This window comes from Doryrhamphus excisus, chromosome 5 (genome assembly GCF_030265055.1).
Source record: "Doryrhamphus excisus isolate RoL2022-K1 chromosome 5, RoL_Dexc_1.0, whole genome shotgun sequence".
NCBI classification, from domain to species: Eukaryota; Metazoa; Chordata; class Actinopteri; order Syngnathiformes; family Syngnathidae; genus Doryrhamphus; species Doryrhamphus excisus.
Window position 1 is genome coordinate 25,537,226 of NC_080470.1, and position 13,784 is coordinate 25,551,009.

At 43.9% G+C, this 13,784-nt stretch overlaps 1 protein-coding gene across 6 annotated transcripts in view; it reads left to right on the forward strand.

Moving 5' to 3' along the window:
- Nucleotides 1-13,784, forward strand: part of dnm3a (dynamin 3a) — a 25,632-nt gene continuing 11,848 nt past the window's right edge. For 4 of the 6 annotated variants that reach the window (XR_009129795.1, XR_009129792.1, XR_009129793.1 and 1 more), the window contains exons 1-17: nucleotides 1-122; nucleotides 693-938; nucleotides 4,080-4,153; nucleotides 4,939-5,088; nucleotides 5,162-5,365; nucleotides 5,433-5,531; nucleotides 6,930-7,090; nucleotides 7,152-7,294; nucleotides 7,371-7,506; nucleotides 8,595-8,662; nucleotides 8,740-8,878; nucleotides 8,960-9,046; nucleotides 9,156-9,226; nucleotides 9,301-9,361; nucleotides 9,600-9,626; nucleotides 10,037-10,141; nucleotides 13,536-13,645. Coding sequence is in view for 1 of the 6 variants with exons in the window: in XM_058072547.1 (XP_057928530.1) it covers nucleotides 802-938; nucleotides 4,080-4,153; nucleotides 4,939-5,088; nucleotides 5,162-5,365; nucleotides 5,433-5,531; nucleotides 6,930-7,090; nucleotides 7,152-7,294; nucleotides 7,371-7,506; nucleotides 8,595-8,662; nucleotides 8,740-8,878; nucleotides 8,960-9,046; nucleotides 9,156-9,226; nucleotides 9,301-9,361; nucleotides 9,600-9,626; nucleotides 10,037-10,141; nucleotides 13,536-13,645 (1,772 nt within the window). In the remaining 5 variants the exon portion in view is untranslated. Of the gene's footprint in view, nucleotides 123-692; nucleotides 939-4,079; nucleotides 4,260-4,938; nucleotides 5,089-5,161; nucleotides 5,366-5,432; nucleotides 5,532-6,929; nucleotides 7,091-7,151; nucleotides 7,295-7,370; nucleotides 7,507-8,594; nucleotides 8,663-8,739; nucleotides 8,879-8,959; nucleotides 9,047-9,155; nucleotides 9,227-9,300; nucleotides 9,362-9,599; nucleotides 9,627-10,036; nucleotides 10,142-13,535; nucleotides 13,646-13,784 lie in introns of those variants that run through there. The other 2 variants (XR_009129794.1, XR_009129796.1) reach the window with 2 other exon arrangements.

Sequence of the window (13,784 nt, forward strand, 5' to 3'; positions counted from 1 at the left end):
TATGGCGCCCGTTAGCTAGCTGTCAAAAGTTTTTTTTTCTTGTTCTCCTCCTACTTCTCCCTAATAGCTAGCCATGGAGCCCGCTCTGCCCCACCGCCAGCTTCATACATGTCTACACTGAGGTAAGGAGGAACTTGAACTTTGTGGAAAGTGAGCCAAACAATCGGAAAATATTTTCCAAAGTGTGTTATTAAGGACAACTTCAGCTCGAATGCGGGCAAAAAGTTGCTAACCGTCTCGTGAACTTGCCACCGAGCTAGCAACACGCCCCTGCTTTGTTTTTAATCTGTACTTTTAAACAATAACAAGTAAAAGTCCACTCAACCATTTGCCGTTCCAGTGGTGTAGAACATTTGGGTTTTTAAAGTACATGTACTCCAGCGTTGCTAGGGGCAACCACGTGATGGAGTGTCAATCACAACAATGTCCGTGACAGAGCCCTTGAACGCATCTGACGATGACCTACTATGTATTAATGTTCGTCATGTAATCATTTATGCTTTTTATTCACGGATAAGCCGGGTAAAATATGGATAAACACAATAAACATTTGTCAGTACAGGGACAGCCGCACGAAGCATTTGCTCCTCAATTCGGTGTATCGTGTTAGCCACATATAAATCAGTAACCACTATTTACAGTAGCCATGGTTTAAGGGTGTTTTTGTTTTATCTCTATCCCCTTGGTTCCAGCATGCTGTTGAGTCATGAGCAGCCTTCGTGAAAGTTGAGGTGTTCAGGGGTTGTTCTCGGCTCGGAAATTCCAACTTCTGACTGTAGACTGCAGACTGTTTTGTGCACCATGATCTCCACGATAAACCGCCTCCAAGACGCCCTAAGCGATGCTGGCCAAAGCTACTCCCTTCAACTGCCACAGATTGCCGTTGTGGGTAGCCAGAGCTGTGGGAAGAGCTCCGTCCTGGAGAACTTTGTGGGCAGGTAAGGTTTCTTTGGATGACCTAGGCACTGAGGGTCTCCTACCTTTTTTCCATGATGAGATGACAGTATATAATATAATATGATGATAATAATAACTGTTATCATCTGGCATCAACTGCAGTTCGCATCATGGGGAAAGGTTCAAGTTTAAGCAAAAGTGTCACTTCTCAAATATTTAAAAAATGTCATCCGTCAGATACAGTGAAGAAAATAAGTATTTGAACACCCTGCTATTTTGCTATTTCTCCCACTTAGAAATCATGGAGGGGTCTGAAATTTTCATCGTAGGTGCATGTCCACTGTGAGAGAGATAAACTAAAAAGAAAAATCCAGAAATCACAATGCATGATTTTTTAACAATTTATTTGTGTGATACAGCTGCAAATAAGTATTTGAACACCTGTGTATCATCTAGAATTCTGACCCTGAAAGACCTGTTAGTCTGCCCATTAGAAGTCCACCTGCACTCCATGTATCATCCTGAATCAGATGCACCTGTTTGAGGTCGTTAGCTGCATAAAGACACCTGTCCACCCCATACAATCAGTAAGACTTTAACTTGTAACATGGCGAAGACCAAAGAGCTGTCCAAAGACACCAGAGACAAAATTGTACACCTCCACAAGGCTGGAAAGGGCTACGGAGCAATTACCAAGCAGCTTGGTGAAAAAAGGTCCACTGTTGGAGCTATCATTAGAAAATGGAAGAAGCTAAACATGACGGTCAATCTCAATCGGAGTGGAGCCCCATGCAAGATATCACCTCGTGGGGTCTCAATGATTCTAAGAAAGGTGAGGAATCAGCCCAGAACTACACGACAGGACTTGGTCAATGACCTGAAAAGAGCTGGGACCACCGTTTCCAAGGTTACTGTAGGTAATACACTAAGACGTCATGATGTGAAATCATGCATGGCACGAAAGGTTCCCCTGCTTAAACCAGCACATGTCAAGGCCCGTCTTAAGTTTGCATATGACCATTTGGATGATACAGAGGAGTCATGGGAGAAAGTTTTATGGTCAGATGAGACCAACATAGAACTTTTTGGTCATAATTCCAATAAGCGTGTTTGGAGGAAGAAGAATGAAGAGTACAATCCGAAGAACACCATCCCTACTGTGAAGCATGGGGGTGGTAGCATCATGCTTTGGGGGTGTTTTTCTGCACATGGGACAGGACGAGTGCACTGCATTAAAGAGAGGATGACTGGGGCCGTGTATTGTGAGATTTTGGGGAACAACCTCCTTCCCTCTGTCAGAGCATTGAAGATGGGTCGTGGCTGGGTCTTCCAACACGACAACGACCCGAAGCACACAGCCAGGAAAACCAAGGAGTGGCTCCGTAAGAAGCATATCAAGGTTCTAGCATGGCCCAGCCAGTCTCCAGACCTGAACCCAATCGAAAATCTTTGGAGGGAGCTCAAACTCCGTGTTTCTCAGCGACAGCCCAGAAACCTGACTGATCTAGAGAAGATCTGTGTGGAGGAGTGGGCCAAGATCCCTCCTGCAGTGTGTGCAAACCTGGTGAAAAACTACAGGAAACGTTTGACCTCTGTAATAGCAAACAAAGGCTACTGTACCAAATATTAACATTCATTTTCTCAGGTGTTCAAATACTTATTTGCAGCTGTATCACACAAATAAATTGTTAAAAAATCATGCATTGTGATTTCTGGATTTTTCTTTTTAGTTTATCTCTCTCACAGTGGACATGCACCTACGATGAAAATTTCAGACCCCTCCATGATTTCTAAGTGGGAGAAATAGCAAAATAGCAGGGTGTTCAAATACTTATTTTCTTCACTGTATTTTGTGAATGTGCGCTAGGCTAGAAATGATGTGCACTTTTTTATTGCTATGTCTCCCATGTCCCCAACAAAGGGTCCACTTTATCTTTGTCGTCAACTTTGAAAATATCTGAGGAGTGACACTTTGAAAATACTTGAGGGGTGAGGTACTTACAAAATTTTTTTTCCCACCAGGGGGAAGGGTGACTCTCAAGTCATTTATCAGAGTGCCTCGACATGTCAACATGGCAGCATTTAAACCTGTGATGATGATACTGGTTTTACTGTTTCCACATGGAAAAGGGTCAGTCAGCCCAAGACAGGAGAGAAAAAAGGAGTTGAGTCATTTTATACTGCACTCATCGTCACAGTGATTCACAGCACACAGCAGAATAACATAATAAAATGGCAGAAGACACCAATTCACCTCTCAGTTGGTGTAATAGTACAGCTGCTTCATTCAAAGACAGAGGATACAATTTAGATCCCAACCCCAGACATTTTTTTTCATTCATTCATTTATTTTCTATACCGCTTATCCTCACAGGGGTCGCGGGCGTGCCGGAGCTGTCTTTGGGCGAGAGGCAGGGTACACCTTGGACTGGTCACCAGCCAATCACAGGGCACATATAGACAAACAACCATTCACACTCACATTCATATCTATGGACAATTTGGAGTCGCCAATTGACCTAACATGTTTTTGGAATGTGGGAGGAAACCGGATGATGTCCGAGGGTGCAATCGAACTCTGGTCTCCTAGTTGTGTGGCCTGCGAGCTAACCACAGGGCAGCCTTATTTTGCACTAAAAATAAAGGCCAACTTAGTCAGGGGCGTCCTTGATGCCATACTGTATATATCTTTTTATTTGGAGTTGTGCCGTGAGATACCTTAAAATAAGTGCCTTGTCTTCATGAATGGAGGAAATGCGAGTTTAGTGAGTTACAGGAGAAACCTGTCCCCGTAGACCAAATAGGAATTGTTTCCAACAACGCATGTAGGGCTTTTTATACTGGCCTTCCTTCCTGAGTGCGCTTTGATATTTTCAGTTTCTTTGTCTTCACTGATTGCATAGTGTGTTATGACACCCAAGCCCAGTTCAGGCTTAGTGCCAGCGATGTGATCTGGAGCAGGATGCGCTTTTAAAAAAAAAACCCGAGGTATGATTTATATGGGAAAGGATATGATTTTCTGGTGACACTTTCTGTAGTATCAGCAATAAGAGTTTCCTGTAAACAGAAGTTTTGTCAAGTGTCACCACGGTTGATACTCCAGCCAGAAATGCGCATCTTTTGTGTTTGTGTTGAGGCATGTATGTGTGTCCTTCTCCTTTTCAGTATGTTTTCTTTGACAGAGACTTCCTTCCCCGTGGTTCAGGAATTGTCACTCGCAGACCTTTAATCTTGCAGCTGCACCATGCTGATGCCGGTGAGCAATACTTCTGAATCAGCCATGCATGCATCTTGTCCTTAGACCATTCCTTTTCAACTTGTGGCTGGTGGGCCAGCACCAGCTCGCAGATGATATCAGACAGGTTTGCAAAAGTCTCTTCACTTGACACAAATCACTGCAAATAATCAAAAACCAAAATCCATCAAAAATGTCTGCTTCTGTGAAACATATGTGGTGGTGTGAAAATGTATTACAAACGCTTGATGGTGGTCTGATTGTTGGCCACACAGTCAGGAGTTTGGGAAGACCTGGGGCCTTTTCCCCAGGTACCCTGTTTTTCCTCCCACATTCCAAAAAATCCTTGTTAAATTTGTAACTCCAAATTGTCCATAGGAGTGAATGTGAGTGTGAAAGGTTGTTTGTCTATATGTGCCCTGGAATTGACTGGCGACCAGTCCAGGGTGTACCCCGCCTCTCGCCCAAATTCTGTTGGGATAGGCTCCAGCACCCCCTGAGACCATAATGAGGCTAAGCAGCATAGAACATGGATGGATGGATGCATGAATGATGTTCAATGTTAGAGGAAAGGACAATCGCTCTTGAAGATTCCTAATTGTGTGAAAATGTTAACACTGCTGAACATCTCCAAAGCCTCCACAAGATGGCAAAACTGAGAAGAGTTTGGCCTTCTGTGCAGCAGCATTCTCAACTGACATGTTAGCATTCTCTTCCCTCAATTATTAAACCACAAAAACAATGTTCATCGCAGGCTACATCTTGTATTCAAATTATCTGATGTGCTTTTTGGCCTGGCTTTGTAGAGTACGGTGAATTTCTACACTGCCACGGAAAGAAGTTCACTGACTTTGAGGAGATCCGCCAGGAAATAGAGGCTGAAACCCGCCGAATCACCGGATCCAATAAAGGCATCTCTCCCATCCCCATTAACCTGCGGATTTATTCCCCCAATGGTAACTTGTGTACCTTCCTCTTAATACATTTACTGTCAAACCCATCTGAATGTTAATGTCATTTTTTGTGCAGTGCTCAACCTGACTCTTGTGGACCTGCCGGGCATCACCAAGGTGCCTGTGGGTGACCAGCCACGAGACATTGAATACCAAATACGAGACATGATCATGCAGTACATCTGTCAGAAAAACTGCCTCATCCTAGCCGTGACGCCCGCCAACACGGACCTGGCCAACTCGGATGCCCTCAAACTGGCCAAAGATGTTGACCCGCAAGGTGAGGCGATTGCAGTTAAGCTACATCAGTCGCAGCTTTTAGAGTCTCATTTCACTGCACTTTCTAGGTCAGCGCACAATAGGCGTGATCACCATGCTGGACCTGATGGATAAAGGAACAGATGCACGGGAAATACTAGAGAACAGGCTGCTTCCACTACGAAGAGGTGGGTGTGTGTTTACATGTCATGAGACAAGGCCTTAACAGTGAAGCACTACCAGGTGCAGGCTCCTTCATGCTTCTTCCGAAAAGCTAATGCATTATCCATGGAAGAGCCCCTGAAGTCAGTTGCACAGAGACAAAACTTAGTTATGCGCTTCCATCTATTATTTTCTAGAAATAGCTGACTTTGCCGTGCTTGTTTGACCCTGTTAAAAGCATTCTTCCCAAAGGAAATCATGTGAAAGTAAAATCAAAATCAAGTGAAATGATCTATTCCAGGCTCAAACTGTCAGCATTTTAAAACCTTTAACTGTACAGACAATGTTGTAAGTTAATATTTTGAATTGTCATATGAGAAATGTACCACTGTTGAATAAAACTAAAGTAAAACTACTCACACTTTGAACACATGGTGATTAATCATGGTTAATTCATTTAAAAACTGGTTAATTTGATGAACATTTGTATGTACAATTGTATTCTTTTTCTCTATGGCTATCATCAAGTTTCATCTTTGCGATCATTGGTATCCTACTGTAGTTGCATCACAAAATACACAGGAAAGTGAAAAAAAAAAGTAAACCACATACTTTTTGGGGTGAATTTAACTTTTACCACTATATCAGTTGTATTTTTGCACCAAGAGACGAATATTTTAAATTTGAAGGATGCTGGGGTCTCTTTATTAAATGTGTTAAAAACAAACCAATGTAGTATACGGATAAAACGGGAGATAATATATTGATACACTGTGATTTTATTAATTGACAAAGCCACCAACTTGGGTTTTGCAGCAGGACAATGATCCAAAACACACCAGCAAGTCCACCTCTTAATGACTGAAGAAAAACAAAACTTTGAGACTTTGGAGTGGCCTAGTCAAAGGCCGGACCTGAAACCTATTAAGATGCTGTGGCATGACCTTAAAAAGGCGCTTCATGTTGCAAAATCCTCCATTGTGGCTGAATTACAACAATTCTGCAAAGATGAGTGGGCCCAAATTCCTTCACAGCGCTGTAAAAGACTCATTGTAAGTTATCACATATGCTTAGTTACAGTTGTTGCTAAGGGTGAAACCAGTTATCAGGTTTTGGGGGTAATCACATGCAAAAAATAAGAAGGGGGCAAACACTTCCACACCACTGTACATAGTTATCAGTATTGGCCCTTGTTGTAATCTTATCTTGAGAATTTGTTGTGGACCATAAAAAAAATGAGCTGCTGTAATTGGTCCCCTTTCTGCACACTATTTGTTCAGTATTGTGTTGTTGCTTGGACAGGCTATTAATAAACAATCAATTCTGCTGTATGTTCATAATGAAACCAAAAAAATAAAAATCCAGAATCACACGCTACTTCACTTCCTCACACCGATCACATTCACTTCCTTTTCCTCCCCAAGGCTACATCGGGCTGGTGAACCGCAGCCAGAAGGACATCGACGGGAAAAAGGATATACAGGCAGCCCTGATTGCGGAGAAGAACTTCTTCCTGTCCCACCCGTCTTACAGAGACATGTCCAACAGAATGGGCACACCATATTTACAGAGGAGACTCAACCAGGTGAAAGAAGTGCAGAGCAGTCATGTTGTGTGAATTTTCGCTCAATGGTGTTTGTTTACAGCAACTGACAAAGCACATCCGGGACAGTCTGCCTGCGCTGCACAGTCAGCTGCAGTGCCAGCTTGCCTCCATCAGTAAAGAAGTTGAAACGTATAAACTATATGATAGTGACGATGCCATTGGCAGGACAAAGGCACTCATCAAGTCAGTCTCTCACTTCTGTCTGTCTTGATTATGTTTTTTATGGGGTACTACTCCCAATACTTTTTTATCTTTGCAGACTCGTGCATCACCTGGCTGGAGATGTTGAGAAGCTCATCGAGGGCTCAGCAGACGAAGTCGACACAGTGAGCCTCTCAGGTGGTGCGAGGATCAACCGAATCTTCCATGAGCGCTTCCCATATGAACTCCTTAAGGTATGTTTTTTGATTTGTGTTACAGTTTTTCATCATGGGTCACTTTGCTGCTTTTTGACTAAAACCACTACTCACAAAACCCCACTGACACTCCTTAATTTAAGTTGGGGTCACAACCCGCTCTGCTTGTTTTTAGTCTGTACATATTCCATGGTCGCCACATTTTTCTGAAAATATTGGTAGAGAGTGGCAAGAGCAGGGAGGGAACACATCACTCGCACGGTTACGGGAGTTGTAAGTACATGTTCCGCACGCCTGGCCATGAGCAGTTGCATGCATCATACGTTGCACACATGATGAGTTTTACATGCTTACAGTGTGCTTACAATGTAAGATCTCCATGCAATTGTCACATCATTGTACTTAAACATGCTGGGGGGGTCTGCACCGTCTCCTTTTTTCTCGATTCTCGCATCATCTTCACCACCATTGTGAAAAGTGCTATATCGTGTCTGCGTGCACCCAGATCCGCACGGAGGTGGTACTCACCACATACGGATACACGTAAACAGCATGCACATACAAGTATGGCGGGTTGTGAACCCCGCTCTACTGCTCCTCCCAAAACGTCTTTAAACTCTTCTTACAATAACGAATACACTATGACGGTGGATGGGTCATAATGACGATTTGATGTTTTATATCAGTCAGAAGTCACTCAAAATCAACAGGGTTTTTGCTTTAATTAGATCCTTTAGGAGAGTTCCCGGGTTCCAATCTCCACATGTAAGCATCATTGGTATTCGTCAGGAAGGGCATCCGGAATATAAAGTGTTCAAGCCAAAATCAGGATGTGAATCAAAAGGTCTGCTGTGGCGACTCCAAAATGAGGAAAAAGCTGAAAGAAACAAACAAAAAGGAGAGTTTGTATTAGCCTATAATGAGTCAGCTGACCTGCTTCAACCCAGCAGGCCAGGCTTTAGTGTTTGTATGTGCTTTCACTTCACAAAATGACACTTGTATTACTATATTACGTTGAACAACTGCATTAAGTATATGACACTGTTGTGCATGTGTGTGTGTGTCACGTGGAGCCCAGGCTTACCTCTTTCATGTATTACATATTGGCTGTGTTGTTTGTGTGACAGATGAAGTGTGATGAAAGCAAGCTGCGGCAGGAGATTGCCTATGCCATCAGGAACATCCATGGTGTCAGGTGGTTGCATCATTTATGATTGCTGTAATTATTTTCTGACTTTGAATTGACTTTCCGCCCTTCCCGGTCTGCTATAGGACAGGTCTGTTCACCCCCGACATGGCTTTTCAGGCCATTGTGAAGAAGCAGATCTCGCAGCTGAAAGTGCCATGTTTTGAATTTGTTGACATGGTCAGTAAAGAACTGGTGTCCACCGTGTATGAGTGCATCAATAAGGTACGAGTCATCACCGGTACCACCATAGATCAGAAGGCCCTGCGCCAGTATTGCCCAAATTAAACAGACTTCTCCCTAAAGCTCAGCTCCTTTCCCAAACTACGAGATGAAATTGAGCGAATTGTCACAACTGAAATTGGAGAACAAGAGAACACATGCCGCAATCAGGTCAGTCACGCAACGCACATTTGGACGCATACATTTGTTTTTCATTACTAGATAGCTTGACTAACTAACTGTTTTTCCTTCAACTTAATGTATATCTCCTCTTCCTCAGATCTCTCTGCTCATCGACATGCAGCTTGCTTACATTAATACCAACCATGAAGATTTCATTGGCTTTGCTCAGTGAGTAAACGCTCTTCCCACGTACAGTAGAAGAGCATTAAAAGCGGTAGAATAAAAACCTTTGTGTTTCTTAGTGCTCAGAACACATGCAATCGAAGTGATAACAAGACTGTTGCAGGCAGTGGACCACAACAGGTGAGAATTCAGTTAACATATCCGTTTACGACAATAGAGTTTGCATGTTTTGATGATATGACACTTCACAGTTGTCCGCAGGATATTTTTTCAATTAACGGATGAAGCTTTTCTACCCTCTTACCTTACCTTCCCTTGTTAGCGCCACTGTCACTGTTGGTTAAATGTTACATGATCACAATCATGAACCAAAAGTGTTGATATGAGCAGGCACTTTATTTTTTGTGTTTCCCTCCAGGGCGTGGCCCCTCCCTCGAGTCTAATAGTAGGATACCTATCTCTTTAAGCCTCTACTGGACATATGTGTGCACAGGATTCTGGGCCAGCATGACGGTTGCACTGGTGCACACTCACAAAAATGGCTTGTGCGGCTTCATTAATTGTGCTTTTTTTTGTAGTTGTCTGTGTATGCTACTAATGTTGACCTTTCTTCTGCACTTTAGTTCTTCGTTCCATCTATTCATCATCTCCTCTTGCCTTTTCTGACTTTAAGTTTGTGTTAAGCGCCACAATCTGTCCTGGAAAATGGCTGGTCCGATCTTTTTACCCTGTCAGTTTTCACAACTTTTGCTCTATGTTTACCAGTAGGGTCCTTTTATCACGAACACCCTGCTTTACCACCTCATAGTCCACAACACTGATCTTCTAAGAACTCTGCGTTTGCTTCTTATGCAGGTTATACACAAAGGCTGGCTCACCGTCACAAACATTAGCATCATTGCCAAGGACTACTGGTTTGTTCTCACTGCCGAGAGCCTCTGCTGGTTCAAGGATGATGAGGTGGGACCTTCACACTGTATATCTTATAAAAGTTAATCAATTAACACAACAGCATTACATCAAATGTTAATATTTTTATTAAAACAGCTCAGCTCAAAACACATCGCATGCCATAGGATTGTAGTGCAGTGGAGGTATGCTCCATTGTCTGTTGCCAGGCACATTTTGGTGGATTGGAGCAGACGGTCTTGGTGTCAGTGGGGCTGCCATCTGTCTGCCTGTCTGTGCCTGCTGTACAGGAGCAGAAGGTCTGCACAGCAAGTGTAGACAGGCAGACACACCACAACAGTCTGGTCACAACTGACGTCATGGGAAGATGTGCAGGACAATTAAAAAGGCACCTCAGTTGTAATGTTAACGCTTGTGATGCTTGGTTGAGAGACACAATAAGAGTTAAGCATGGCTAAATATTAATTATGGAAGCTTGCCTTTGCGCTAGCAAAGCCCGTGTTAGTCTTCTTCCTCTTCCACCTGGGCCTGCCACTTGCATCCCCGTCACTCAATACTCCTCCCCTTTTGGTCTCAACCCTCCATTCACTCTTCCCCTTACTCCCCCTCTTTTTCCTCCTCTGGGATTTCAAGCATTTGGAATGGCTCACTTTGACACAGCTGGAGTTGCCCCAATCCAAACAAAGACCAGCAAACACACACACATGTGCACACACAGAGGACAGACTTGTATATACAGTATACAGTACACTTGCACAGCCTGATGTAAACAAACTGGCATGCAAATAGCGCAGAAAAACATACACTCATTTGGACACACACATGGTTGCTTTTGAGATAAGCACTGAACGTTCCCAGACGCAGCAGCCTCGGGCATGCTTATTCTACACACACACACACACACACGCTTGTCATCTTTTTACTTAGTGTTTACAACTTTCACATAGGCGAACGTGCAAGCATTTAACAATGGTGTCACCTAAGCATCCCTACGTAGGGTTTATCTGGGTTTGAAGCACTGGAAGACTTGAACACGTTTTCAGTCATCCACTTTATTGCTCTGGATCAGATCTGACATTCCCAAATGTGTGTGTGTGTGCGTGCACATGCATAGAAGCCAAGCGTCTGCTTCTTCTCTTGCTACTCTCACATTTCCGCCCACACTACCTCCACAGACATTTTTCCTTCTACTCTAGTTGCCTCCCTGCCTAACTTCTTTGATTTTATGTACTATTTCTTTTCCTCACTCTTCCTCCCAGCTTTCTCTCTCCTCCTCTCTGTGGTTGGCAGTCTCCCTGGGACTTTGCACATTCCTGGCTGGAAAATGTGAAACGTTCTCCAAACACCAGCTTCCAAGAGCTTGCCCAGAGAAATCCCACATGACTCTTTCACCCCGTCCTTTTCCTACCTTTTCCATCCCTTGTCTCACCATACTCCATGCCTTTTTTCCCCTGGATTACAACCCATTTCTCTCATCCCGTATCGCAGCGACCACTCTTATCTCCACTGTGCTCTGAGCAAATAGACATTCCTTCACCCTCCTCAGCCGCCAGACCTCTTGCAGCCCCTCTTGAGGATAAACAGATGTCTAACTAATGCTTACACTTAATCTACACACCTACGTGTGTATAAGTGCACATGTGTATGAGTGTGTACGTGAGGCCTGCTTCATATCTCACATCCATTAAGACACTGCTTCACACACAGCAAGCCTGATGTATGATACTATACTATACCGACACCACTAGATTTAAGACTCACACACACACACACACACACACACACACACACACACACCCTTGTGACTATGTCCAAAAGCAGAGCCAAGATGTCTGCAAACACAAGTGGTCATTATGTAGCCATGCACAAACACCCAACATGGGAGGTGGAATTTCTACAGCACATCAAGTAAAACTAATCAAAATAACAAATGTTTACACATTTACCACTCAATCTGCGGCATCTTATTGCAGTAATTAAAAGCTGCTATAAAAGTCAGCCTGTGCAAAAAGTGCTTTCTTAAGCAGAGCAGAGCACATGCACGCTCTCAGGCCACCCCATTTTTCTCGAAGCCTTTCCGTACCCAGTCTAACCAATGTGCAGACTACTGTACACCACCAAGATCCTGAACAGGTAGTCTGAACACTGGGATGACGGAGCAGGAGCCTTCTTCTCTTGCGACTCTCTCTGTGGTCTGATCCCACTAAGACTGAGGGACTGAGGGACAGCCTGGCAAAAAAGTTTTTCTCTCCTATCTTGTCCTGTCTCTTGTGCATCGCACGTCCACTCCTCGGGGTGTTTCTTCGGCTGCATCCTGGGATAGTATCCAGTCTTGACGTGGCGCATTGACTCATTGGACTCACGGTTCCTGCCTGTGAGCTCAGGAAGCCATAAGGAAATGGAGAAAGGCAGAGCGAGCTTTAGGGAGGAAGCTAGCAGCCATATATGGCTTGACCGGGATCAACTTATGGACTTTTCCAGTCTTCCTCGACCCATTTTCCGCATCTCCTCCTGCAAAATTAACCTCTCTCTCTCCCTCTCTATCCTTCCCCTTCCTCATCTCTACTTTCTGCCTCTTGGAGCACCCTATACTCCATCCAGTCTCCTCCCCCCTCTCGTCTAAAATGATCCCAGATGTTGCTGTATGCGCGCCAATCGTTTTCTGTCATTTTTTTGTGTGCTCGGCCTCTGTTACAGGAAGTGGGCCCCTTTTTGAGGGGGAAAAAGGAAAGCGCGACAGAGGAAGAGAGTCGTAGGGTTCAGGGGAGCACAGGGAGAAGGAAGACCAGATTGTTCAATCAGTGCATCTTGCATGCGCACACACAAACACACACACATACGCATACTAGTTTCAAGAAAATGTTTGTAAGACATACTTTTTTTTTCCGTGTTAGTCACACTTCCCCCAAGGCTACCTCATCAACAGCTGTACCTTCTAGAGGCCTGATGGAAGCCCCCCTTTTTTCCCCTGAAGGTTACAGAAGAGAGATGAGGGGGTGGAGGGTGGGCTTCACTCTTGGAGAAATGTTATGTTGGAGCCCAAATCTAAGTAATCACTTTCACATGTGGAACCGACCTTTTTTTTAAAAAAAATTTTCCCTCCACTTTTGTCGTTCTCCGCCAGCTATTGCATTCCTTGCTTCCACACTTCAACTGCCATGCAAATGTCCTTGGATGCGATGATGGACATGCATGATCTTGATCCCATACTAGTTTGTTAGTGGGCTTCTACATCTCACACACACCTCCCTCCATACAGCTCGCTGCCTACTTCTTCAGGACGTAGCCTGTAAAATGTTTCATAGCAGACATGTGACTATTACTACTAAGCCCAAGAGTACATATTTTTTGTTAAAATAAAAAAAGCAGGTGTGTCATATTTTAACCACGCATACCACAGTCAACTTTTATCTTTTATCATCTTTTTATTTTTTTCCCTCTCCAGGAGACTGAGAAGAGGTACATGCTTCTTCTGGACAATCTGAAGATCCGTGATGTGGACAAGGGCTTCATGTCCAGCAAATTTGCCTTTGCCCTCTTCAATACAGAGTCAAGGTCTGTACGCAAAGGCCTTTGAGTATGTGAGTCAGCAAGAGCAGGGGGGGTTGGTTTGTCTTCCTGTCACCTGCTTTGTTGTTTCGGTGGAAAAAAAAAGGAAGATGCATTTTATTCCTTTACTGTGACCTGACCCACT